Source organism: Ostrea edulis, chromosome 5, assembly GCF_947568905.1.
Source record: "Ostrea edulis chromosome 5, xbOstEdul1.1, whole genome shotgun sequence".
Lineage (NCBI taxonomy): Eukaryota > Metazoa > Mollusca > Bivalvia > Ostreida > Ostreidae > Ostrea > Ostrea edulis.
In genome coordinates, this window is record NC_079168.1 from 82,057,051 (window position 1) to 82,082,153 (window position 25,103).

General features: G+C 35.4%; 2 protein-coding genes across 4 annotated transcripts in view; both read left to right on the forward strand.

Moving 5' to 3' along the window:
- Positions 1 to 80: 80 nt before the first annotated feature.
- LOC125652474 (uncharacterized) lies at positions 81 to 6,247 on the forward strand. Of its 3 annotated transcripts, XM_056166470.1 has the most exons (4): positions 271 to 286; positions 1,795 to 1,911; positions 3,692 to 3,787; positions 4,048 to 6,247. In XM_056166470.1, the coding sequence occupies exon 4, from the start codon at positions 4,052 to 4,054 to the stop codon at positions 5,111 to 5,113; it is 1,062 nt and encodes a 353-aa protein (XP_056022445.1). In that variant the 5' UTR covers positions 271 to 286; positions 1,795 to 1,911; positions 3,692 to 3,787; positions 4,048 to 4,051; the 3' UTR covers positions 5,114 to 6,247. The 3 variants fall into 3 exon arrangements, with proteins under 3 accessions (XP_048737651.2, XP_048737653.2, XP_056022445.1); XM_048881694.2 differs by lacking the exons at positions 271 to 286; positions 1,795 to 1,911 and adding an exon at positions 81 to 138; XM_048881696.2 differs by lacking the exon at positions 1,795 to 1,911 and having other exon boundaries at positions 131 to 286.
- A 6,672-nt stretch (positions 6,248 to 12,919) lies between these two features.
- The window catches only part of LOC125649846 (uncharacterized), a 35,914-nt gene continuing 23,730 nt past the window's right edge, over positions 12,920 to 25,103 (forward strand). The window contains exons 1-3 of the mRNA XM_056166180.1: positions 12,920 to 13,044; positions 17,226 to 17,326; positions 17,822 to 17,929. Coding sequence (XP_056022155.1) covers positions 17,228 to 17,326; positions 17,822 to 17,929 — 207 coding nt within the window. The 5' untranslated portion in view covers positions 12,920 to 13,044; positions 17,226 to 17,227. The remainder of the gene's footprint in view (positions 13,045 to 17,225; positions 17,327 to 17,821; positions 17,930 to 25,103) is intronic.

Below are 25,103 nucleotides of genomic sequence, written 5' to 3' on the forward strand. Positions count from 1 at the left end.
ATAAACAAACACATTTTGAATGGAATCCGATTCTGAGGAAAGTTACACGTCAGAAAGGGGGGGGGGGGGTAAACTAAACTGGTTCTCCCACCAAGAAGAACCAAACAACTTCCCCAGTCACAGCTGTCAAACAGTTAGGTAAAATCCTTGTTTACATCCTTTATGTGTTATGCAATGAGCATTGTAACAATTATACATTTGCATATTATGCTTCATTTAAGTTGAAAAAAAATGGTGAAATCAAGATGCATGACCGATTGCCATACCGCAGACTTGATCTGTTGATGTGAGTCTGTGTTGTGATTGTTGATTGATCTGCAATGATATATATCGTAGAACAGGTTGGGAACACTTCCCCTATAGCGAGATATTCTCGCTAAAACGCTATTATCCCTCTCTAGCGAGAGTAAATATATCCCGTACAACCGAGAAAAACACCCGTGGAGTACATCTCTTCGTGTTTCATGTGAAAAGAAGAAAAAGTGCTGAAATGTCTGATACTTCTGCAAATATATTAATCAAAACAAAAACACTCACGATGTGTATTGGATTTTAGACTGCTTCCCTCTTACGCAGCAACTTTGATATGAAATTTCTTGACTATGTTGTCAATTTCATAGAATCAATTCGCATCATGTTGAGTGTGTGTCGCACTTATTCAGCATTGCACGGGATTTGCCATTATTTTCAATAAAGACGCCAAAACACCTATTTATGGTAATGTTTATTTCTCGCTAAAGAGGGACAATCGCATTTTAGTGAGAATATCTCGCTATAGGGGAAGTGTTCCCAACCTGTAGAATAGAAGATGACTGTTCTCAATACTGAGGCACTACAGAGGACTCTGTCATAGCTGCAATAATGTAGCCCAATCCAATTTTTTTTTATTCTGACGTTTTCGGGATAGGGCTACAATTCCATAGGATCTCCGTAATGGTGCAAAATACTTTTATGAATAACCGATAATAAACTCTGTGTATTAGTCCCAAATGTTGTTTACACCAAAAGGAGTACCAACTTTGTGCTCGGGCATGTCTAATAAAGGTGTTTTTCATTAAATATAATGTACAGCATGCAAAATTCTTCGTCTGCTCCGCCATGCTTGTTATCGCGAGATCTCGTAGGTGGATCTAATGAAAAGCCTAAACATTGACAATCAGCGCGAAAATGTAGTTATTCGAGCCACTTCGACAAAGGAAGGAAAATCATATTGTTGCAGAAAGAATTTACACTCTGCTGTTCGGTTTTTAACTTGATATTAAATTCAAACCTTCTCAATACCGACGAAATAGCTTTCGCCTCCATACTTGTCCATTGATGTAAATACCACCTTATATGGCATATGCAAATGACTTGACAACCGGAAGTTGAAACTTCAGTACATCAAACATGGCGCACAAATATGAATCGAGAAACTGGGATTTATCGAAATTGTTGAAAACGGTAGAATAGAGCCTCACAAATCTAAAGTTGTAGGTTGTAAATTTATATATTGACTAAGAAACATAGAATATCATTTTATTTACGTAAAGAAAGTCAGGAAATGTTTAGAATGAGCGCAAATGTTGCGGGAGTGAATCACTCCCGCATTTGCACCATTACGGAGATCCTAAGGAGTTGTAGCCCTCTCCCTAAAAAAAAAAAAAAAAAAAAAAAAAAAATCAGAGAGGGCTACATTTTTGCAGCTAACTCTGTCACTGTATAGATTAAATTGATGTCAATAAGATATGATTAATGTCCAAACGGGCATATACAGAACATATACATTTGATTCAATTCATAAATACAATACAGGACTGAGTTCCAGTAATCGAATATAATGTTCACGTATGCAATAGATATACTCAAACTCACCATGGATATGGGGGTTGTCATGTGCTGATTACAGACTCAGGTGAAATGGAAACACACGTATGTAACACAATATATTGGTAGCAAGAGACAGTGCTATAGGACAAAATTAATTCAAAATATAATTGGGCTCACAATAAGATACTTTTATCTATGTACTAAGAATAGAAAAATGTAGAGTTTCTAACTAAAATGTATAGAAACTTAGAAAGAATCAGTATATGAATTCCTGGATCTCTGTAAATATTTTTTTAAATATATTTTGCTGAAGTAGATTTCATGCATAGATAAAATATATTCTTGATTATTTGCACAGATATGACAAGTGTGTATAAAAAGCATATCCTCTTGACTATAGAATTAATAATCTTGCAGTGTTTGAAATTGGTTTTAAACTTGGTATAGACCACAAGTTTATGCCAAAACAAGATGACCTAGACCTCATGGAATTGGCATAGACTGCAATATTGAAAAGAAATATCACAAAAAACATTTTCATTTACTTCTAATGTACTTAGAAAGCATATTTTCTTTCCATTTCCATAACAATATCCTCCTTTCCTCATGTCGACTGTAAGGTCCTTTGTGATAACTTTAATACTTTAAATCTGGAAAATCAGCATAGACAATTTGGTCTATCTCAATTACAATTCGCATAGACCTGTGTCATTTGACATAGACTCAGTCTATCAATCTGTGGTTAATTTCGAACACTGACCTTGATAATTATAGTCATAGGATACTTAAGGAGGTATGCTACACCAGAGAAATTTGATGTAGATGAAAAGTGTAGGATATGTACAAAAATATTTTGAATTTGAAAATTTTCAAATTTACTTTATTTTGTCAAAAAATACAGTTTTAGTAGAAGGTAATCTGAAAAAAATTTAAAACCCCTGCTGGACTCGAACCTGCAACCTACAGTTCAGCAGTCGGTATTCTAACCTACTGAGCTACTCGGCTAGGTATTTAAATGGAAAAGGAAAAGTCAAATATTGCTGATTTCGATTTTGTCATCCATTTTTTAAAAGGAAGTCAGCCATTATGACGATGTAGAGTACTACCTTAAAGAGTCAAAGGGCATAGTCTAAATCTAAATACGAGTATAAGCCCAGTCCATGGAATTTGGGAACAACCCTTGTATATATTGTTACATGTAATAGATATATACTGATTTATTTTATTGATTTTGATCTAGATGATAGATATTGATGTATATATGTAATGGATATTCAGGGCTCGAAATTAACATATGCCCGTCAGTCTGTGACTGGTTAAAAGTCTGGCGGACTGACTGGCATTTGTTTTAGTCAATCCGATGAGACTGGTTAATTTTCGAAAGCATCATTTCGGAAAATATACTTGTGAAATTTTATACACACATTTGACATGCTTCGATCTGTAGATGTCAGACGAATCTGATTCGTAAATATGAATCCCACATTCAAGTGTTACAATATTGTCTGAGGCATATTGAGTTGAATTTCATTTCAATAACATTAGCGAAATATGTTTAATTATTTCTGGAAAACTCTGTTGGACTGGTAAATTTTTTTGTGGACTGGTTGAAATTATACCCCATCAGTCTGGCTGGACTGGTGACATAAAAAGTTAGCCTCAAGCGCTGATGTTGTTACATATAATAAATATTAATATACATGCATACAAACAATTTTGATGCATGTAATATATACTGATACGTGTAATAGACTTTCTTTTAAATGTATGACTTTACCTTAGTGCAAAGATAAGTAAAAAGTCTGCATTAGAACTTTGCAGAGATTAGGAACATTTGTGTTTAACAAACACATCATTCTTGTTTTATCTTCTTTCATTGCAGATCAAATACATCCAGTTAACGGTAGAACTACCATCGCTAAAAATCATCATTTCTAGATGTCAGAAGATTTTAGAAATTAGTTGTAAATCAATTGATGTAAGTGAGATTAAAGTCATGGATTTCTTAAATCCATGTCTTTTCCCATGTTTTACTGTGTTAATGCACTCCCAGGTTTGTGATTTTAAGTGTTAATTAAATTAGTTATAAAGTCTTTGTCTAGATGCAAGTTTCAGAAGACACGCATTGTTAAATATATCTACTAGATGTATTTTTGAAATGTCCATGTGTTGTTTTAAGTTATTTGTCTTCAGAATTTTAAAGAAAGTCTTACTTTTGATGTCAAATCCTTGTTGCAGATGGATGGGTTGGAGTATGGGTAATCATAATGTCAAAGGTCACAGTCTTTGGCCAACTCACTGCATGCCAAATTTAACAGAGCCCCATCTGGTGGAAGATCCAGGAGAGGACAACTCTGTCCAATCTTCTGTTGCCCTGCAACTGGACAATTTAATTATAAATAATGACCATGAAGAGTTAGAGAAGTTTATCAGAGGTACAAAAGTGGATGTGAATGTAGAATTGAATGAGAAAAAAGAAACAGCACTGACTCTCGCTGTCAAACTCAGTCACAAAGAATGTGTCAAAGTGATAGTCTATTGTGAGTCATGTTTGAAGAACTGCCTCAACATTAACAATTGTTCAGCATTTGATATGGCACTCATCACTGCTTTTGACAATCGTTTGGAACCAAGGCATTCAATTTGTTGGGAAATTATCAAGCTGCTGATGAAAGCGAATGCGGAACCGATGTGTAAAGATGCGATGATGTACATAGTGCGTACAGCATTCAAGTACCAAGATGATCAGTTTCTGCATAAGCTGATTGCAGTGGCTCTGGAGTGTTCCAATTCTGTTATGTTTCACGAACTTCTTCTTCAGAAATTACACCGCCACCAACCAATCTATGTGGACTCGATTGACCCCATTCTTATGGACATGTCTGATTTCAGCATTAAACTATTAAAGATTGCTCCTCCTTCAGAGCTAGAATTCATCATCAACTCCATGTTTTACTACATGGAATCCTACTGGCAGTCTCGCAGGAATAAATTCAATACGTTTTACAAACTGATTGTGTACACGATAGCTGCAGGCTGGGTGTGGCGGAAGTCCAATGTATACCACATCTCGAGGTCCTGCCCACACCTTGCCAAGTGGTTGATCCAACAGATGAAGACCCCGCCCTCTCTGGCACACCTCTCTCGTGCTTCGTTCCGACGTCATGTTGCCACTCCAGTTCCTGTAGCCATTGACGGATTTCCCTATGCCATTCCTGAATCTCTGAAGCATTATATCCTGATCCAAGACATGGATGAACTCTGTAACTCAGGAGCCGTAAATCTGAATGAGGTCGCCTTTTAATCTAGTCATGTACACAAAATGTTTTAAGCAGTGTCACAAATTTTAACAGAAGAATTAACAAAATTAAATGATCATTACTGAAATTTACAGAACTTGAAGATGTATTTGGTGTCATAATTGTATGGGAAAGGGAAAACAGTAATCTTGAATTTGATGTGGATCAGTAATAGCAATGCCTTCATTTCAAAGGTGCTAGTTTAAAACTTTTATATATTGTATCCTTTTCGTTGAAAATTTTAATATTCAATTGCTTAAAAGTCAAAGCATGCTCCAGATAGAGTACATGTACTATATTATATTTGTCTTCAAATTCAGGTGCCACTGATGAGTCAGAAATTTGTAAAGATGGGCTGAGCTTGATACCCCCCCCCCCCCCCTGGGCTGAGCTTGATATTCCCCCTCCCCCCCTGGGCTGAGCTTGATATCCCCCCTCCCCTGTTCCTTTTGAATAATCAGTGTCCTTTGCTTCACACTGGGCTTTAATATGTATTTTATTTACCAGACGTATTCTTTTATGTACTTGGTTGAACAGTTTGTCTTTCTCAGTGAAACACCTTATGTTGATGCTCATTTGTTTGTATTCTTATAAACCATCTCAGGCATATACAGCTGGGAATGTTTTAATTATGTTACTGTTTTGTGTGATTTTGTTTTCAGTGAAGAAAACCTGACTAACTGAAATTTACTGTATATTAGGTAATTTTGATCCACTGGAAATGTTGGGCGTTTTTTTTGCCAGATGAGGAATATTCGCCAAAAATGAATGCGGCAAAATTTCTATTGATATAAATAATACACTTATTGTATGAAATTGTGCACAAAAAAAAAACCAAACAAACAAAAACAACAAAGTGCTATAAAGATTTCAAACTGCTTTGTAAAGGAAAATCTGCTATAATACATGTATATTCCCAATGCCAACATTACCCGCTATGTGGTATATTGTTTTCAGAGGTCTGGTTGATGTTTTGATAATGACAAATTTTATATGAACATGGAATGTGTTTGAATGTTGCTTAGGTATGTTAACTAAGGGAATTGATATGTTATTCATATATATTTATATATCAATTATACCTATGAATTTTTTTTGTGTCAGTATAAAAGTGGTGTAATATATATGACTTCATTGTATTGAGATTGTTTTCTCCGTAACTTTAATACTTTAAATGTACTTCGACATTGAGTCTTCAGGTTTGAGGAAGTTGATGTTGATTTAACGATTACAACACATTCTTGAGAAAAACAATCAGAAGTGAAAAGTTTTCACACAGACGGATGACAGACTAACTACTAGCAGAAAAGTACAGCTGAACTGAAAGTGCAATGGTATTATTCATGAAAATCCAAAAACCAAAAAAAAAACAAGAAATGTTTGTAAAACATTTATGCACCCATGGTGCAAATTTGGAAAGGGTTTTACACATACATCATTTAAATGATAATAGTGCCAAAACAATTCAAGATATTTAGCAGACAAATGTCTACCAATGTCCAGAGTGGATTAATGTTTGACAGTGTGACCTAAAAATCAATAGGAGTCATCTACTTAAAATACATTTATTAGGATATATCAATACATAATGTAGTTTGGTGTCAATCAAGCAAATGATTCTTAAAATGTAGGAGACAATATATTACTATGTCCAGTTTGACCTTTGATCACGTGAACCCTAAATTGATAGGGACCATCTAGTCCTTATGATGTACCAGTGTACCAAGTTTGATGTCTGTCAAGCAAAAGGTTCTCAAGATATTGAGTGGACAATATTTCTATGTCAAAAATGGATTGACCTTCGACCATGTGACCTCAAAATCATCTACTTCTGAAGATGCACCAGTGTACCAAGTTTGATATCTGTCAAGCAAAGGATTCTCAAGATATAGAGAGTCCAGTATATTTCTATGTCCAGCATGACATTTGACCTCAAAATCAATAGGGATTATCTATTCCTCAAGATGTACCAAGTATCTTCCTATGTCCAGGGTAGATTGACCTTTGACCTATTGACCTGAAAATCAATAGGGGTCCTCTTCTACTGATAACCAACTCACATATGAAATATCATTATGATCAAGTCAATAATTCTCAAAATATTGAGATTCCCATGGGAATCCCACAGGCACCTAAAGTGTGGCTAGCTTGTATAGATCTTATGTACATTACCCCACCCCTCTAGAATGAAATTATTATACCCCCCCCCCCCCCCCCCCCCCGCAACAAGTTGTGGGGGGGTATACTGGAATCGGGTTGTCTGTCCGTCCGTCCGTCTGTAGACGCAATGGTTTCCGGGCACTAAAGCATTATCCTTTCCACCTACCGTCACCATATCATATATATGGACTACCCATGGGATGAAGATATTCCCTATCGATTTTGGGGTCAAAAGGTCAAGCGCACTGGACATCGAAGTAGCAATATGGATTCCGGGCACTAAAGCATTATCCTTTCCACCTACCGTCACCATATCATACATATGTACGTATATTAGTATTAATTTCACAAGTAGTCATCTCAAAAGCTTACAGAGAGTAGAAACTGACTATTCCGAAGGACTTATGAGGGTGATCGGTGAGGAAATAACAAGTTTGGGATGAATTTTTGGTTCTGTATAAAATAATTTCATTCTAGAGGTGGGGGTGGGGGGGGGGGGGGTAATGTACATAAGATCTATACAAGCTAGCCACACTTCAGGTGCCTGTGGGTGATCCAGATTAGAATAGGTCCTCAGTACCCCTTGCTTGTCATAAGAGGCGACTAAATGGGGCGGTCCTTTGGATGAGACCGCAAAAACCGAGGTCCCGTGTCAGTGCAGCAGGTGTGGCATGATAAAGATCCTGAATCCCTGCTCAAAGGCTGTAAGCGCCGAGCATTGGCCTAAATTTTGCAGCCCTTCACCGGCATTGGTGACGTCTCCATATGAGTGAAATATTCTCGAGAGGGACATAAAACAATATACAATCAATCAAAATATTGAGCGGACAATATGCCCACCGACCGACAGGTGCAAAGCAATATGCCCATCTTCTTTGAAGGAGGGCATAAAAATGAATTGCACAAAAAAATGAAGAGGGGGAGGGATGATTTAGCATAAATCTAAGACTGAGATGTTTACGATGCAGTAATTAAATGTAAATTAAAATAGTGTAAGATCTTTGGTTGTAGATTCCTCTGTGCTATACCCTGGAGGGAACACTGTACATAGAGCTATTGTAGGAATGGTGTACACTGTACGTATAGACCTGTTGTAGGAATGGTGTGCAGTGTACACTGTACATAGACCTGTTGTAGGAATGGTGTGCCGTGTACACTGTACATGTAGACCTGTTGTAAGAATGGTGTACAGTGTACACTGTACATATAGACCTGTTGTAAGAATGGTGTACAGTATACACTGTACATATAGACCTGTTGTAAGAATGGTGTACAGTGTACACTGTACATATAGACCTGTTGTAAGAATGGTGTACAGTGTACACTGTACATATAGACCTGTTGTAAGAATGGTGTACAGTGTACACTGTACATATAGACCTGTTGTAAGAATGGTGTACACTGTACATATAGACCTGTTGTAAGAATGGTGTACAGTGTACACTGTACATATAGACCTGTTGTAGGAATGGTGTACAGTGTACACTGTACATATAGACCTGTTGTAGGAATGGTGTACAGTGTACATATAGACCTGTGGTAGGAATGGTGTACAATGTACACTGTACATATACCTGTTGTAGGAATGGTGTACAGTGTATACTGTACATATAGACCTGTTGTAGGAATGGTGTACTGTGCACACTGTACATAGACCTGTTGTAGGAATGGTGTGCAACATACACTGTACACTGTACATAGACCTCTTGTAGGAATGGTGTGCAACATACACTGTACATATAGACCTGTTGTATGAATGGTGTGCAACATACACTGTATACTATACATAGGCATCTTGTAGGAATGGTGTGCAGTGTACACTGTACATAGACCTGTTGTAGGAATGGTGTGCAGTGTATACTGTACATATAGACCTGTTGTAGGAATGGTGTGCAACATACACTGTACATATAGACCTGTTGTAGGAATGGTGTGCAGTGTACACTGTACATAAACCTGTTGTAGGAATGGTGTGCAACATACACTGTACACTGTACATAGACCTGTTGTAGGAATGGTGTGCAGTGTACACTGTACACTGTACATATAGACGTGTTGTAAGAATGGTGTACTGTGTACACTGTACATATAGACCTGTTGTAGGAATGGTGTACTGTGTACACTGTACATATAGACCTGTTGTAAGAATGGTGTGCAACATACACTGTACATAGACCTGTTGTAAGAATGGTGTGTAGTGTACACTGTACATATAGACCTGTTATAGGAATGGTTTACTGTACACTGTACATAGACCTGTTGTAGGAATGGTGTACAACATACACTGTACATATAGACCTGTTGTAGGAATGGTGTGCAGTGTACACTGTACATAAACCTGTTGTAGGAATGGTGTGCAACAGACACTGTACACTGTACATAGACCTGTTGTAGGAATGGTGTGCCGTGTACACTGTACATATAGACCTGTTGTAGGAATGGTGTACTGTACACTGTACATAGACCTGTTGTAGGAATGGTGTGCAACATACACTGTACATTGTACATAGACCTGTTGTAGGAATGGTGTGCAGTGTACACTGTACATAGACCTGTTGTAAGAATGATGTACAGTGTACACTGTACATAGACCTCTTGTAGGAATGATGTGCAGTGTACATTGTGCATATAGACCTGTTGTAGGAATGGTGTGCAGCGTTCCTCTATTCCTGTATAATTTCTTGAAACTTGTACATTATGACAGTTCTGAAACACTGAATAAAAACTTGCTTCTGTCCTGACATTTGTGTTCTGTGATAGTCTCCCATGATATGGCGGGTGGTCCGAGAAACCCGGGTACTAAATAGACAGAAAATCCTAGAGATAGCACCCCCCCCCCTCCGAATATTGATGTTTGCATGATCATTTAAATTATTAATATACCCAGTACTTTCATTTGTAAAATCACTTATAATTGGAGAGCGGCAGCATAAGTACATGTTTTGAAAGGATGTAGCATGTATTCTCTTAATCCCCTCCTAGCTTCGCCGTTGCTCAAATTCATTAATATTTTGTTTATGGGCATTGGATATCACCGACAATTCTCGGGGATGCAACCCCTCTTTGGTTAAAAATGTTCACCCCCAAAATTTTTACCCCTCTTTTGAGGTCCTCGACTACCCGTCCACCCCTCCCTCTTTCGCTCTCTATCTCTCTTTTTGCCTGGAAAAGGTACAAACCTAGGTCACAACCCCTCCCTTAAAAAATTCCGCATTTGAATTTTGTTTATTCTCCCCTGGATGTATTTTCGCACAGTCGGAATCATATTTGGAAACACTTTCCCCTCATTAATGAAGTATAGAGTTCTGTTCTCACTGTTTGTGTAATTTTTTTTTTAAAAGGGACTGATTCACGACTTCCCCCAAAAAACTTTTCCACTTTTAATGATTGAAATCTACTGTCTAATGTGTTTAACAGATTTCACATAAAAATTACGGTTATACTTTATCACAGAAGCTCATTTTAGAGAGTTTATTATTTGTTTTGTAAACAAAGATTGCGGTATGTTATTGTTTACGGAATTTTCAAAAGAAATGGATATCAATGTAAGTTTATCATATCTTTCATATTTCAAGTAAAATGTGTCATAAAATTTTTTGAATTTTTGACTATGCAAAATTAAGATGCTCTATGTTACGTAATCAATATTTCGCTTGTTTGTTTGTACACATAAAAAGACTCGAGTCTTTGTTTACATAACACAGATTTAAGGCTAAAATATTGCTTTTATTCTTGCATTCAGAAGGTCAAAATTTTGGCTTTTGACATTAAATCAGTTATATTTTTAATGCTTATATACGAAAAACATTTTTTTTAACATGACATGAATTGTGTGGAAGATGAGATTCATTCACTGATTCAATATTGTTAAAAGCAATAATAAAATTATAGTTTAACAAATAAAGAAAAAATTCTGTGAATGGCATGTTGCTTATCAAGCCATGTAATGCATCGCCTCTTTCAATGCATGGTCCAAGAAAGACAACTTTTATTCGTAAAGAAGAGTGTATTCGTTCGCACATCACAACTGTCTGTCACATGTGTGTCATTTGAATGGCGGGCTAGTCGCAAGTTTGACTTCAGCCATTTCCTACAACTATAGTAGTTACTGCGTTAGTAGGGGCTGGTTTTAATCAGACTGTCTATTCGCTGAACTACAGATCTGTAGGGACTGGAAAAATATGCAAGATAGAAATTCAAAATCTGTACATACTCCTCAAGTGAATGATGGTTATTTTATTGCATTAAAAAGACTCCCTGAAGCAAAAATTAACAAACCTTTCATTTGAACACAGAAAATGGGCTATGATTTCAATGATATTTTATGTCATCTACAAATATTTCATATCAGCCTGCAATCAGGAATGCATCGTCGCATGTACGGTCGACCGTCCTCTACCATCTGGAGAGAGCTGTACATGGGAACTCCGGACCGTGACTTGAGACGATGTCAGGAATGTGACATGGAAAATCTTTTCAGGGCGGACAAGATGCATGCACCCCCTTTTGAAAATTCTCGGATCCGCCACTGAATATTTATGTAGACTGTGGAATCGCTATGTTTCTCCACTGTACATCTAATTCTATTTGGTTTAAAAAAACAACCCATGTGAACTAAAAGAAAGGTGTTTACGTTTATCTATGTGTATTCTAGCACACAATATCCCTCTTTCGTCAAAATAAAGACTATTTTAAAATATTCTTACCTCGGGGAAAGTGTTACTATATTAAAGAAATCCGTGTTAAATAAAAAACAACAACAACAAAAAAAAAAACAAAAAAACAACCCAACTAGAAAACAATACCCAACAAGCTGTTTTCCATATTTCTAAGACTCCATTTTATGCTTTCTCTCTCTCTCTCTCTCTCTCTCTCTCTCTCTCTCTCTCAATGTTGTGGTAATATTCTGATCACCCCATTCTATCTATATACAGTGTATATCGTTGTGTCATCATTAATGTAAAAGTGCAGTTAACAATGGCTGACTCTTGTGTGTTTTGTGACGGTATAGTATTGAATGGTAAGAATGATGAATGAAATCCAGAAGTTGAAGTTTGAGCAAAATAATAGCATCCCAATGATTTAAGATAATTATGAAGTTATCTTCTCCAGCGGCCCCCCCCCCCCCCCCCCTTGATAATCGATATATTTGTTGGATGAACAATATCTCTCATAGGGTAAATTAATTGTTCATGTGATTTCGGACTTTTAAACTGGCGCTTTCCCCAAGACCTATTGGTTTGAAGTATTTATCTGTCTTAATGAGTTGTGATCAGTTGAATGAATAATTTTGCTATAAAATGATAATTTTCAAAACTCTGACATGAAAAATAAAATTTTTTCAACCTATCCATAACAGAAGAGACATAAACATGTATAACATATTATACATGTACATGTCTCTGATAAGACGTAGACAATGGATCTAATATTTCCTAGGCACAAATTCAGATGCTATACAAATTTGCAAGATTCACAATGTAGTATGTCCAGAAACAAACTACCATCAAATTTATTTTGATTAGCTTACTCGGACCACACATTTGATGGTACTTTTATTATTTTTTTTTCAATTTGTCACTGATCGTCTGTCGCGCGTACATTCCACAGCGATGCCTAACTTCATTTACCTGTCACAGGTAGGGGAAAAAAATATCTGTAAAGTGACGTCACGGACAGCTAGGTGGCGCTGCAATATTTAAGCGTTTGGATATTTTGATAACCGACATGATATAAACTAAAACTTGTTTACACGGACCAAGAAAGAACACAAATGGTAAGTTTGAAAAATAAACTGGTGCTCTTTTCAGAAAGCCAAATTTTTATCTACCATCCAGAGAAATTATGTACACCTGGGTATGTACCTGTAGAAAATACCTGTGCACACGTTGATACACCTGGAAGTCGATTTCCGCATTTGTCAGTGTTTGTAGTCGGATCCCAATAAAAACAGTCGCTGTTTGCAAAATTGCACCAGAGTATCTTAGGATGTGGCATGAAAAGACAGTTAACCTTTGATTACTCTTCAATCAAATTTATATATACTTATACACGTGAGGGACTTTAACGGGAGCGATCGTTTTGGGAGGCTCTCTATCAAGGGAGAATACTCTTGATATTCATGAATCAGCAACTGAATCTGTCGATCTTGTTTTGGTTGATTCACTTGCCATCACGTGCATGACCTGATGAATTTGTGAAAGAAAGGATTCAGCTTTGCAAGCACTTCTAGTGTTTAGAAAGTCGGAACACAAAATACAGAAATTGCATTCATCACTCAGGTTGGGAACACTTCCTCTACAGCGAAATCTTGCTAAAACGCAAAAAAGTGAACATTTGAAATTGTCTCTATTATATTGACAACACAGTCAAGAAATATCATATCAACATTTCTGCATACGAGGGAAGGAGGCAGAAATCTAATGCATTGAGTGTTTTTGTTAAAAATTTGTTTTGATTTATATATTTGCAGAAGTATCAGGCATTTTAGCACTTTTTCCTATTTTCACATCAAACATGAAGAGATGTACATGATATATTTACTCTTACTAAAGAGGGATAATCGTGTTTTCTTGAGAATGTCTCACTGTAGGGGAAGTCTTCCCAACCTATTCAAGGATTTCCAGAGAGGGGTTACCTGGTGTATAGTAAAGCATGTGTATCATTGTATTGTATAGTATATATCATGGTGAACAGTGTATATCATGTATTGTATATCATGTATTGTACAGTATATATATCATGTATTGTACAGTATATATCATGGTGTACAGTATATATCATGTATTGTACAGTATATATATCATGTATTGTACAGTATATATCATGGTGTACAGTATATATCATGTATTGTACAGTGTATATATCATGTATTGTACAGTATATATCATGGTGTACTGTACAGTGTATATCATGTATTGTATATTTCATGGTGTACAATATATATTATGTATTGTACAGTATATACCATGACATGTTGTACAGTATATACCATGGTGTATTGTACAGTATATATCATGGTGTACTGTACAGTGTATATCATGTATTGTATATTTCATGGTGTACAGTATATATCATGTATTGTACAGTATATACCATGGTGTGTTGTACAGTATATATCATGGTGTACAGTATATATCATGGTGTACAGTATATATCATGTATTGTACAGTATATACCATGGCGTGTTGTGCAGTATATATATCATGGTGTATTGTACAGTATATATCATGTTGTACAGTATATATTATGGTGTATAATCTATTGTACAGTATAGTTCATGATTTGTTGATCACAGTGTATTTTACAGCAAATCTCGCAGTGTATTTTGCAGTGTATTTCGTGGCATATTATGCTTAGGGAGTGACTATCTTTTCATTTGTAATTTGCAACCATTAATGCTGATTTAAGGACACAGGATACACAAAAAACTTCTGATAGAATTTTGTAAAACTATTTTGAAAGGTTTGGAAATTGCTGAAAACCAATATTTACAACCAAAAAAAAATTCTCCTATGAAACCACCTTTATTTTTGCATTCTTTACAAATCTTTACTTGAATATTCAACGTTAAAACATTACCCCAAAATTGAAATCCTTCAAAAAACATACTTTTATTGGTCTATTTCATGTACATGTAATAGTAACCAATTTACATTGTTGTTTGATCAAATAGTAGAAAATCCCACATAAACATGACAGAATTCTACTTCATTTAATATCCAAAATCTTGGGTTATCCTATGACCTTAATGGAAGTGAGCACTCGAGATACAGGGAGGGGGGGGGGGGGGGGGGGGGGGGGGGGGCTTGCAATATTTTGGCTAGGATTCTGGATCCATCGAAGCAAAACTGTATTTTCACAATTCCAAAGACATCTCTTTTTTAGCTCACCTGAACCAAAGGTTCAAGTGAGCTTTTCTGATCACATTTTGTCTGCTGTCCGTCTGTCTGTAAACTTTTCACATTTTCGACTTCTTCTCCAGAACCACTGGGCCAATTTCAACCAAACTTGGCCAAAAGCATCCTTAGGTGAAGGGCTTTCAAGTTTGTTCAAATGAAGAGCCATGTCCCTTTCAAAGGGGAGATAATCACAAAAATGCAAAAATAGGGTGGGGTCATTTAAAAATCTTCTTCTCAAGAACCACTGGGCCAGAAGAGCTGAAATTTACCTGAAAGCTTCCTGACATAGTGCAGATTCAAGTTTGTTCAAATCATGGCCCCCGGAGGTAGGATGGGGCCACAAGGGGGGATCAAAGTTTTACATACAAATATATAGGGGAAAACTTTAAAAATCTTCTTCTCAAGAACCACTAAGCCAGAAAAGCTGAGATTTACATGAAAGCTTCCTGACATAATGCAGATTCAAGTTTGTTCAAATCATGGGCCCCGGGGGTTGGATGGGGCCACAATAGGGGATCAAAGTTTTACATACAAATATATAGGGAAAAATCTTTAAAAATCTTCTTCTCAAGAACAACTGAGCCAGAAAAGCTGATTTTTACATGAAAACTTTCTGACATAGTGCAGATTCAAGTTTGTTCAAATCAGGGCCCCCGGGGGTAGGATGGGGCCACAAGGGGGATCAAAGTTTTACATACAAATATATAGTTAAAATCTTCTTCTCAATAACCAATGAATGAATGAATGAATGATATCTACAAGAAAACTTTCTGACATAGTGCAGATTCAAGTTTGTTCAAATCATGGCCCCCAGGGGGTAGGATGGGGCGACATGTGGGGGGGGGGGGGGGGGGTCAAAGTTTTACATACAAATATAGGGAAAATCTTAAAAAATCTTCTTCTCAAGAACCATTGGGCCAAAGAAGTTGACATTTACATGAAAGCTCTCTGACATAGTGTAGATTCAAGTTTTCAAAAATCGTGGCCTCCAGGGGTAGTTGGGGCCATAATAGGGACTAAGGTTTCACATGCAAATATATATGGAAAGTCTTCAGATGTGAGCCAAGGTGACTCAGGTGAGCGATGTGGCCCATGAGCCTCTTGTTTATTCTTCATTATGGTGATTGGATAATTCAATTTCCATTGAAATAAATCAGCTTGAGGAAATTGATTGTGCTAGATAAAAATCACTTCCACCAATACTGAACACACATGGAATTTGTTGTGATGAGTATGTAGAGGCAGCTAATGTCATCAATTTGATATCAATGTGTCTTTGCTCTACAAATTCAAAAATTGTTAAATGTGTGTATCTCCCTAAAAGTTTGAAAATTGAGAAATGAAGAAAAGACCCAGGAATCATGGAATTAGCACTTTCATGCCAAAAATAAAGTCCTCTACTTACCAAACACTTCATCAAAAACTTTAAACCCTATGTGTCAGTTGCCCCCAGCAGTTTATACTGTTCGTTAGAGCATTGGCTTCTCGCTAACAGTTCACATTGGGAGGACGGGTGGATTCTTTTTACTCGGGGTTCACTAACATTTTGGAGGCAATGGTCCACAGGACATGTGAACTGTCTAAATTACAAGTCTTTCCAGAAATGAACGGGGCAGAGTGCAGCAGATCCTCCAGGGGATTTCTGAGAACCTGCCACTCCCATATATAGGAATAAAAATCAAGAGTTCTGGGAATGCATGTCAGACATTTTCCACATGATTTTCACACTTTCTATGATGCCCAAAATATATTCAACTATAACACTCTATAACCATCAGACTATTTGTGGTATTTTATAATCAAATAGTCAGGAGTAATTGGTCTTCTGGGTTTGGTTATTGGTTTCAGAGGATTTACAATTGCTTCCAAAATATTTCAAGAAAAGAGTACTTAAGTTGTTGACAACAGGCATCGGATTCACAAATGTGTGTATATTCTCTACCTTGTAACTTGTGTACCCCACAATATTTATTTTGTTGACATTTTAGACTCTTCCTGAAGTACTGAAGTTATACTGCAATTCATTTATTATTTATTTTGTATGTTGACTTTTCAGAAATGGGTGACAACAGAAGAATTGCTCAAGTCCGCACTGCTCGGTCCGTCATCTGTAGAATTCTTCTGCTTGACGGAAAACTGTTTGAAATAGATGTAGATGTAAGTATTGTAGTCATTAGAATGTGTCCTAACAGAGGATTAACATTTGTTTATAAGTGCAATATAACAAATATATCTTGATGAGTTTTTACCTTGTTGATTTCCAGATACACTGTAGATATTGAAACTACTAACACAGTAAAACACAGTTATAGCAAACTTGCAGGGACAGTGAAAAATAGTTCTTTATAAACAAACCTTATGAAATCCAATACAATTTTCATTATATTCCTCTCATTGGGGAATATATATCACTTCACAATAAGAGTGAATTCATTATAAGCATCATTCACTATAAGTGAGTTTTACTGTATGTTCTTCATTTCCTATATTTTAAATGAATATATATAGTTTTGAATGAATATATGAAATTGTGAATCATTTCATTTCTGATTTTAAGTAGAAATCCGATAATATCAAATTTGAGGATCTGTAAAACGGAGGGAAAAAAATTCCTGTCAAAATTAGTAATAAAATAATTTTTGTGGTTTTTAGAAGCGTGCGGTTGGTCAGATTCTCTATGACAAAGTATGTGAGCACTTGGATCTATTAGAGAAGGATTATTTCGGACTGTCATTTGTGGCACTTCACACAGGACTCAGGGTAAGTTTCCATGATTACAAGGCTAGGATCATCAAACTTGGCACACATGTTCCCAATGATAAGAGATAGAAACCTATTGTTTTTCAAGGTCAAACTTACATGGGTAATTTGAATCTCATCAAAACTGGAACAAACGGTGTGACTTCAAAATTATTGATTTTTGTGGTCTTGAATACAAAAGAGTTCCACATCATGGCAGGCTCTATATAGATGGCGGGAATTTCAATTTTTAACATTTTCAAATTAGCACTGAAGCTTATCTAGACTGTATATCAACAGAATAATATGACAAATTTTTAAGTCTCCCAAACGAAGTTTGGAGATTTATTATTTTTGCTTGGTTCTTATTATTATTCTTGCGCTTCTTTCTCGCGCCTAAAACTATCCGACACTGTTCTCCATAACCAGTGGATGAAAGAAATAGATATTCAAGGATATGATAGGCCAATGTATCTAGATGTGCAGAAATGTTTTTGTTTTCAGATTGAAGGGAATTAGGGTACATTTTGGGGGGATCAAATGGGGTTGGGTTTAACATAGAACTCTATGGGGGGAAAATTAATTCCAAAATTCAACAGATATAACTTGAGAAATATGATAGAGTCCTGGGGTCTTCAGAAATGAATAGAGAATAACAGGGCCTAAAAATTGATATAACTTTGAAACCAGGACTAATAGTGACATGGAATCTTCAGAAATAGCAATAGGATGACAAGACCTACAAACTAGCATCAAGGTCAAGTGACCTTGACCTTAGAACATAAAACTAGTATTACTTAAGAACCTGGAGGGGTGCGTTTTACAAAAGAACTTACGACTTACGACCAACTTTACATACTGGAATTTTCTTGTATATTGTAAAGATCCTTCACTCCCATGTAAAATAGTAAAACAATGCTGAAAATTAAGTCTCAGAGACATTTTAATTCATTCATTTTAAAAACTTATAACTGTGTAATACAATTTAAGACTTGCGACTTTGTCGTAAGTTGTTTTGTAAAATGGGCCCCTGGTCTTATAGAGACATAGAGTCTTCAGAAATGATGAGATCCATATCAAGTGACTCGAATGACCTTGACCTCTGACCTTGAACATCCAAACTGGTATAATTTTAGAATTGGAATTGATAGAGACATGGGACCTTCAGAAATGATAAGAAGGTGATAAAATCTAAAGCTAGTGTCAAGGTCAAGTGACTCCAGTGACCTTGACCTATGATCTTAAAACATAAACTTGGTATTACTTAAGAACCAGGTATGGTAGAAATGGGATCTTCAGAAATGATGATGAGATCTACAAATTTGTGTCAAGGTCTTGTGACTCCAGTGACCTTGACCTCTGACCTTGAATATACAAACTCATATAATTTTAGAACTGGAATTGATAGCAGGGCTTTCAAAAGTAGCCGGTAGCCGGCGGATTTCCGCCGCCTATATTAACATTAGGTGCCGACTACTTTAGTGACAAAAATGTATGTCCAATGAAAAAAACTTTTATAAAACTTTAAACATCTTCCAAACTGTAGTAGACTCAGAAATCGCGGCTGTATCAACCAGGATGTAAAAACGCGTTTACTTGCGCTAAATTTAGTTCAGGTAAATACCGGCACCTGATTGGTCGTCTGTTGGTGTAGAAAATAACACGTCAATTGCAATAGTCGGAAAGCCTCGGATTTACCCAATTCGTGACAACACAGACGAGAAGTTCCGAAAGATAACAACAAGGCCTGAACGTAAAAATCAGTGATGTTGACGGAATGAAGAGAACAAATACCCTGTTCAGTTTCGACTTTAAAAAGGCCAGAAACGAAAGTGACACAAGTATAATATCAATCAACAATTTTAAAGCGAAAACAGAATTTAATCAGGAAAGATTTCAGACTTGCTATTCTTTTTAATTTGCAAATGCCCATGTACGTGGTATTAAATAAAAACGAAAGTAGAATTTTTCAGCACAAATTCGCTATGTTATCAACAAATCTGTAGCTGTTAACTTGAATTTGTGGAAAAATTAAATTATAGGTAATTTAAATGTTACTTATTAATTTGTAATAAAGATTGTTTGGGTTTTATTTTTAAAAATATTGGGGTGAGCAAAACATGCAGTTTAGTTCATTGCAACAATACTTTCTGCATGTAGAAACTTTCTTACAAAACAATTCAGTCTTATACACTTTCAGTACAAATGTAGAAATAAAAGTGAAAGTTTCTGTTCAAGCAAAGACACTTAAAAATTAATTGATACAGCATTGCAAAAAAATAATTACATGTAGTTATCTTCATGCACTTTATTTTCATTTTGCATCAAAATTAGTACTTTGCAATGTTGAATTTTTTAAGTTTTTGCATGAACAGAAAATTTCACATATGAAACAATGAATTCATGGCAAAAGTAAAAATTTCAGGCAAAAAAATGACAATTTCAAAGCTGCATTTAAGTGCCAGGAAACCACCAGAATGCAGGATTTTGCGTCATTTACCCCAGACCCCCGGCCGTAAGGGCACCGAGCATTGGATCGCCTTCTACTTTTTCATTTCAGCCTCCTACTTTTAAATTTGTTGAAAGCCCTGTGATAGAGACATTGGATCTTCAGAAATGATGAAATCTTCAAATCAGTATCAAGGTCAAGTGACCCCAGTAACATTGACCTTTGACCTTAGATCATAAATTTGGTATTACTTTTAGAACTAGGTCTGATAAAGAGATGAAAAATCTTCAGAATTACTAAGTGCCGGTAAGTGAGAAAGCTTCCCAGTTTACTTTCGGAAGGTCTTTGGTCTCTTCCTAGGTACATTGTATCTGGGTTCTCTCTTTCACCAATAAAAACGGCGCCACCAGATAACTGAAAAAAAAATTTGAGTGTGGCGGAAAACATCAATCAATCAGAAATACTAAAAGGATGATGGGATCTACAAATTAGTATCAAGGTCAAGTGACCTTGACTTCTGATCCTAAACATAAGTATGGTATAACTTTAGAATTGGGACTGATAGAGACATGGAATCTTCAGAAATGATAAAAGGGTGTAGTGACCTACAAACTAGTATCCCCATTGACCTTGACCTTTGACTGTGATTATAAAAACTTGTATAACTTTAGAACCAGAACTGATAGAGACATGGGATCATCAAAAATGATAAGAGGATGTTGGGACCTACAAACTATAATGAAGGTCAAGTGACACTAGTTTTACCAAAGAAAAAACTGGGATTTTTTGAAAAATTTCAAATCAAAGCCTTCGTGTTAGATCAAGATTTTTTAAATGAAGTAAACATTGATATGGATTTTGTCAAGGGTGGAAAATAATACTACTCAAAATAAGCCTCTTTTATACAGCCAATACTTCGTTTGGGAGACTTTATAATCGGTAGATCACATCTTGTTATCATATAATTAATCCCATCATTTATCATGTAAAAAAAAATTGGGCTGCCTTCCCCTTTAATTGAAAAAAAAATCATGAAAATAGCTTCACAGGGTTTTGACAAAATTTGAGCAAACTGGTATATGATATATAGTATATAGTGTGTTCTATATACTATATAACGAGTTTGCTCAGTTTGTATCAAAACCCTGTGACTAGCATTGGACAACAAAGAAAAATTAAATATGAAAATGCAAAAATATTTGTCACCAACTGCAAGTTATTTTTTATGTGGGCCTGTCTGACATTAAGGTAATTCCACCCTTCTAGAATTATAGGTTCAATCTTATATTTGATTATTGGTTTTTCAAATAATACATCTTGGTAACAAATAAAAATGATAAAAAAAAGTATGTTGCGGTATCAATATATTTTTTTATCAATTGGCACACATATACCTGTTATCAACGTCAGAAAATTGCAATTTTCCTTAAACAATATTATCAAAATGTCACAAAAACTGGTTAAAATGATATAATAGTATTCATGACAATTTCATGAAACTGTTTCTCTAAAAATATATAAAAAATGTTTGTGGAAAATAAAGGAAATCTATCGCATGATGGACTTGATAAAGGATTCAATGAAAACAGAGTTATTGCCCTTGGATTCAATATTTTCAAACATATAATTGAATATTCATGTATAACTTAGACTTCTGAAATATTGTATGGTTAACAAGATTTTTTACAATTATTGAAAAAAGACTCGAACAAAATTTATGTTCCTGTAAATCTTAATAAATCACTGACTTTGCGAAGTCTTATGACGTCACAGGAGGGTATACAGGTAAACAGAGACCTGAGTTAATCAAAACTTGTCAGGGAAAATTAACAACTTCTTAATGTTGTGCAGTATGGTACTGAAATAAAGTTGTTATGGATGTTACTTAGATTTTTAATTTCATTTGATAAAGTTGTCCATGAAAAGAGCTTGAATTTAGTCCTCCTTTCCTGTTAGGAGATGCTGTACTCTATGCAGACAAGCTTATAATGGCAGTGTTATTTTTCTCTTGACATGCCTGGGTAAACTTTGTTTTTTTAACATTGATTGATCAGAACAGCGAGATGCTTTACATTAGCGTAATATCAAATATACCCCGATAAAACTTGACTGATTGCCTAGCAATTCATAAATCTTGAACTTCTTTAAAAAGAATTGCATTCATTCATTGAGGCATTTTTACAATTGATTTAATACAAATTTTGTGTGATCCGTTTGTGTGAGAGGTAACACAATGATTTTATACAGTCCTTTCGCTTGTTTTCTCTTTGATCTGTTTGTATGATGTATGTGCATGAGAGATATAATTGTCAGTCACTGACAGATATCTAGATGTTCTTTTACAGTGTCCGTAGGGACATGTTCCCACACGACAGAGTAAAACAGGTACCCGGGTGTGTGTGGTGTAGCTTAGAGATAATTTGGGGGGTAATCCTGTGCACAGTGTAATCATTATTTCTGTGATAGGAGAGAAGGTGGCCATTTAAATTGATTGAACTGTGAAATTTACCACTGGTTTCTCATGATTCTATTGTTAAGCACCCATTGCAAATATCGTGAGAATCTACAGACATAGTGTATAATGTCATGAAGAATGCATACTGCATATTCAATTATTTAGACTGTAACACTTAGTGCAAGTCAGCAAAAAAAAAAAAAAAAAAATGAAATGAGAAGGGGAAGGGATGGGGTCCATATATCATTAAGACTATGTTTAAGAGTTCTAGTGAATCTAAGCCAAGCAAATATAAATGATACAGATTTAATCATGGATTTAAGTGCTGTGTACTAGTATATTTATTTTGTGGTGAGTGTATAGTATGTAAAATCTGTGTGATTAATTAAATAAACAAATGAGTTTAGCAGTAAGATACATAATGGAAGATAAATACAAAAGGAATAGATAGAACTGTGACACTGCAGGGCTGATTGAAAAGGGAAATTGTTCAGATTTGATAATCTTGAAAATTGTACTGGGTCTTATCTGGTCTCCCCGTTTTCTCCACGACCAGGTAATACCTATTGATCTGGGTGACATACCTGTGCAATACCTGTAAATCTTGACTGATTAGGATCTGTCTATGCATGCAATTCAGGTATTGATTATAATATCGATTTCATCATAAAAAGTTTGTAAAATTAGCTTATAAAACATGACAGGGTGACTAACAATTACAAATACAAAATTACCTTATAAAGCACTGCAGGATGACAAAGATGTACGATGGTATACTACACCAGAGAAATTTTATATGGATGAAAAGTGGAGGATGTGTACAACAATATTTTGAAATTGAAAACTTTCAAATTTACTTTATTTAGTCAGAAAATGCAGTTTTAGTAGAAAGCAATCAGAGAAAACTTTAAAATCCCTGCTGGACTCGAACATGCGATCTACAGTTCAGCAGTCGATGTGCTGAGCTACTCAGCTAGGCGAGAAGTTTTTTAATGAATAGACAAATATTGCTGATATTCATATTTTCATCCATGTTTTAAAAGGAAGTCGGGCATTATGACCATGAGAGTACGTCCTTAAAACCTTGAGAGACATTGAGACTTCAAGCATTCGAGCGTCCAGAAAATGGCACTTCAATTGACCAATGTTTGCTAAACAAGTCTGGGGATGCTAAAATTTGGAATTTGTAATTTCATTTTCCCAGGAATGTATTTAAAATAATTTTAAAAAAAAATTTGTTTCATCAGAATCTGAATAAATAAATTATTTTTATTTGTGTTTATTTTCTTTTTTTCTTTGGTTGCAGCCAAAATAAATATAGTTTTGTGTCTCATAATCATTGTTCAACTTTCAAAATTTGTATAGGCCAATCATTCAACAATTTACTTCTGCAGTTGGACTTTCTGGTAAAATGTTGACACAAATTACCAAAGTTTTCTTAATAAACTGTAAACAGTGGTCCTCTTGCAGGTAAGGTCCATGACATGGTGCTAATTATGTCCTTCAAAGTATCGAGAGTAAATTGTAAAGGAGTATATATATAACGAGACTAAAATTTTACGTCTAAGACTCAAGTTTTTTTTAAAGATTGAGAGTTCAAGTAAGCAATAATAAATTTCCTTATTTACATAGGGAGGAAATCAGGACCAGGTCTCAAGACCATAAACTGAGTATAGACTTCATTAAAACAAATTTATACCTTATACTTTCATATTTATGTAGTACAGATGTTTTAAAAAAATTCCAATACAAACATATGCTGAAAATTTTATATGTTTGTGAAAATACTTTCAAAAGTTAGTTGGATTTGAAATTAAGACTTGGGGTTTATTCTCAGTTTATGGTCTTGATGCCAGGATATTCCTTCAAGAGATGGAGAACTTTGAGAGATTTAAATTTGAGCTAGTGAAAGTCACCTGTATAACACACTACAGGATGACTAGCATTATGAAATAAGAATTTAGCAGATAAAATACTGCAGATTTCAAGTATCACACATATATCAGAATCAAACAATATAATTAATCTAAAAGCTGCGTATATTATAACGTAAGATGTTTAAGTTTATTTGAAAATTTGTTTACATTGGGCATTGACAGATGAATGAAAGGTGCTCCTTATTAGTCCTATTGAAAAAAAGAGAATAATTCATCTGAATAAATAACGTTTTCCCCGCAATGGTGTATGATTTTGAAATGTTGATACTGACACAATATCAACATAAAGAGTTTAGACACCAAGCACATAGGCAAGGATGTAGAGTAAGGTCCCTTGAATAAACATTATTGATA

Excerpts from the sequence above, each read along its gene's own strand:
- LOC125652474 (XM_048881694.2), top strand. The coding sequence starts at position 4,052 with ATGGGTTGGAGTATGGGTAATCATAATGTCAAAGGTCACAGTCTTTGG.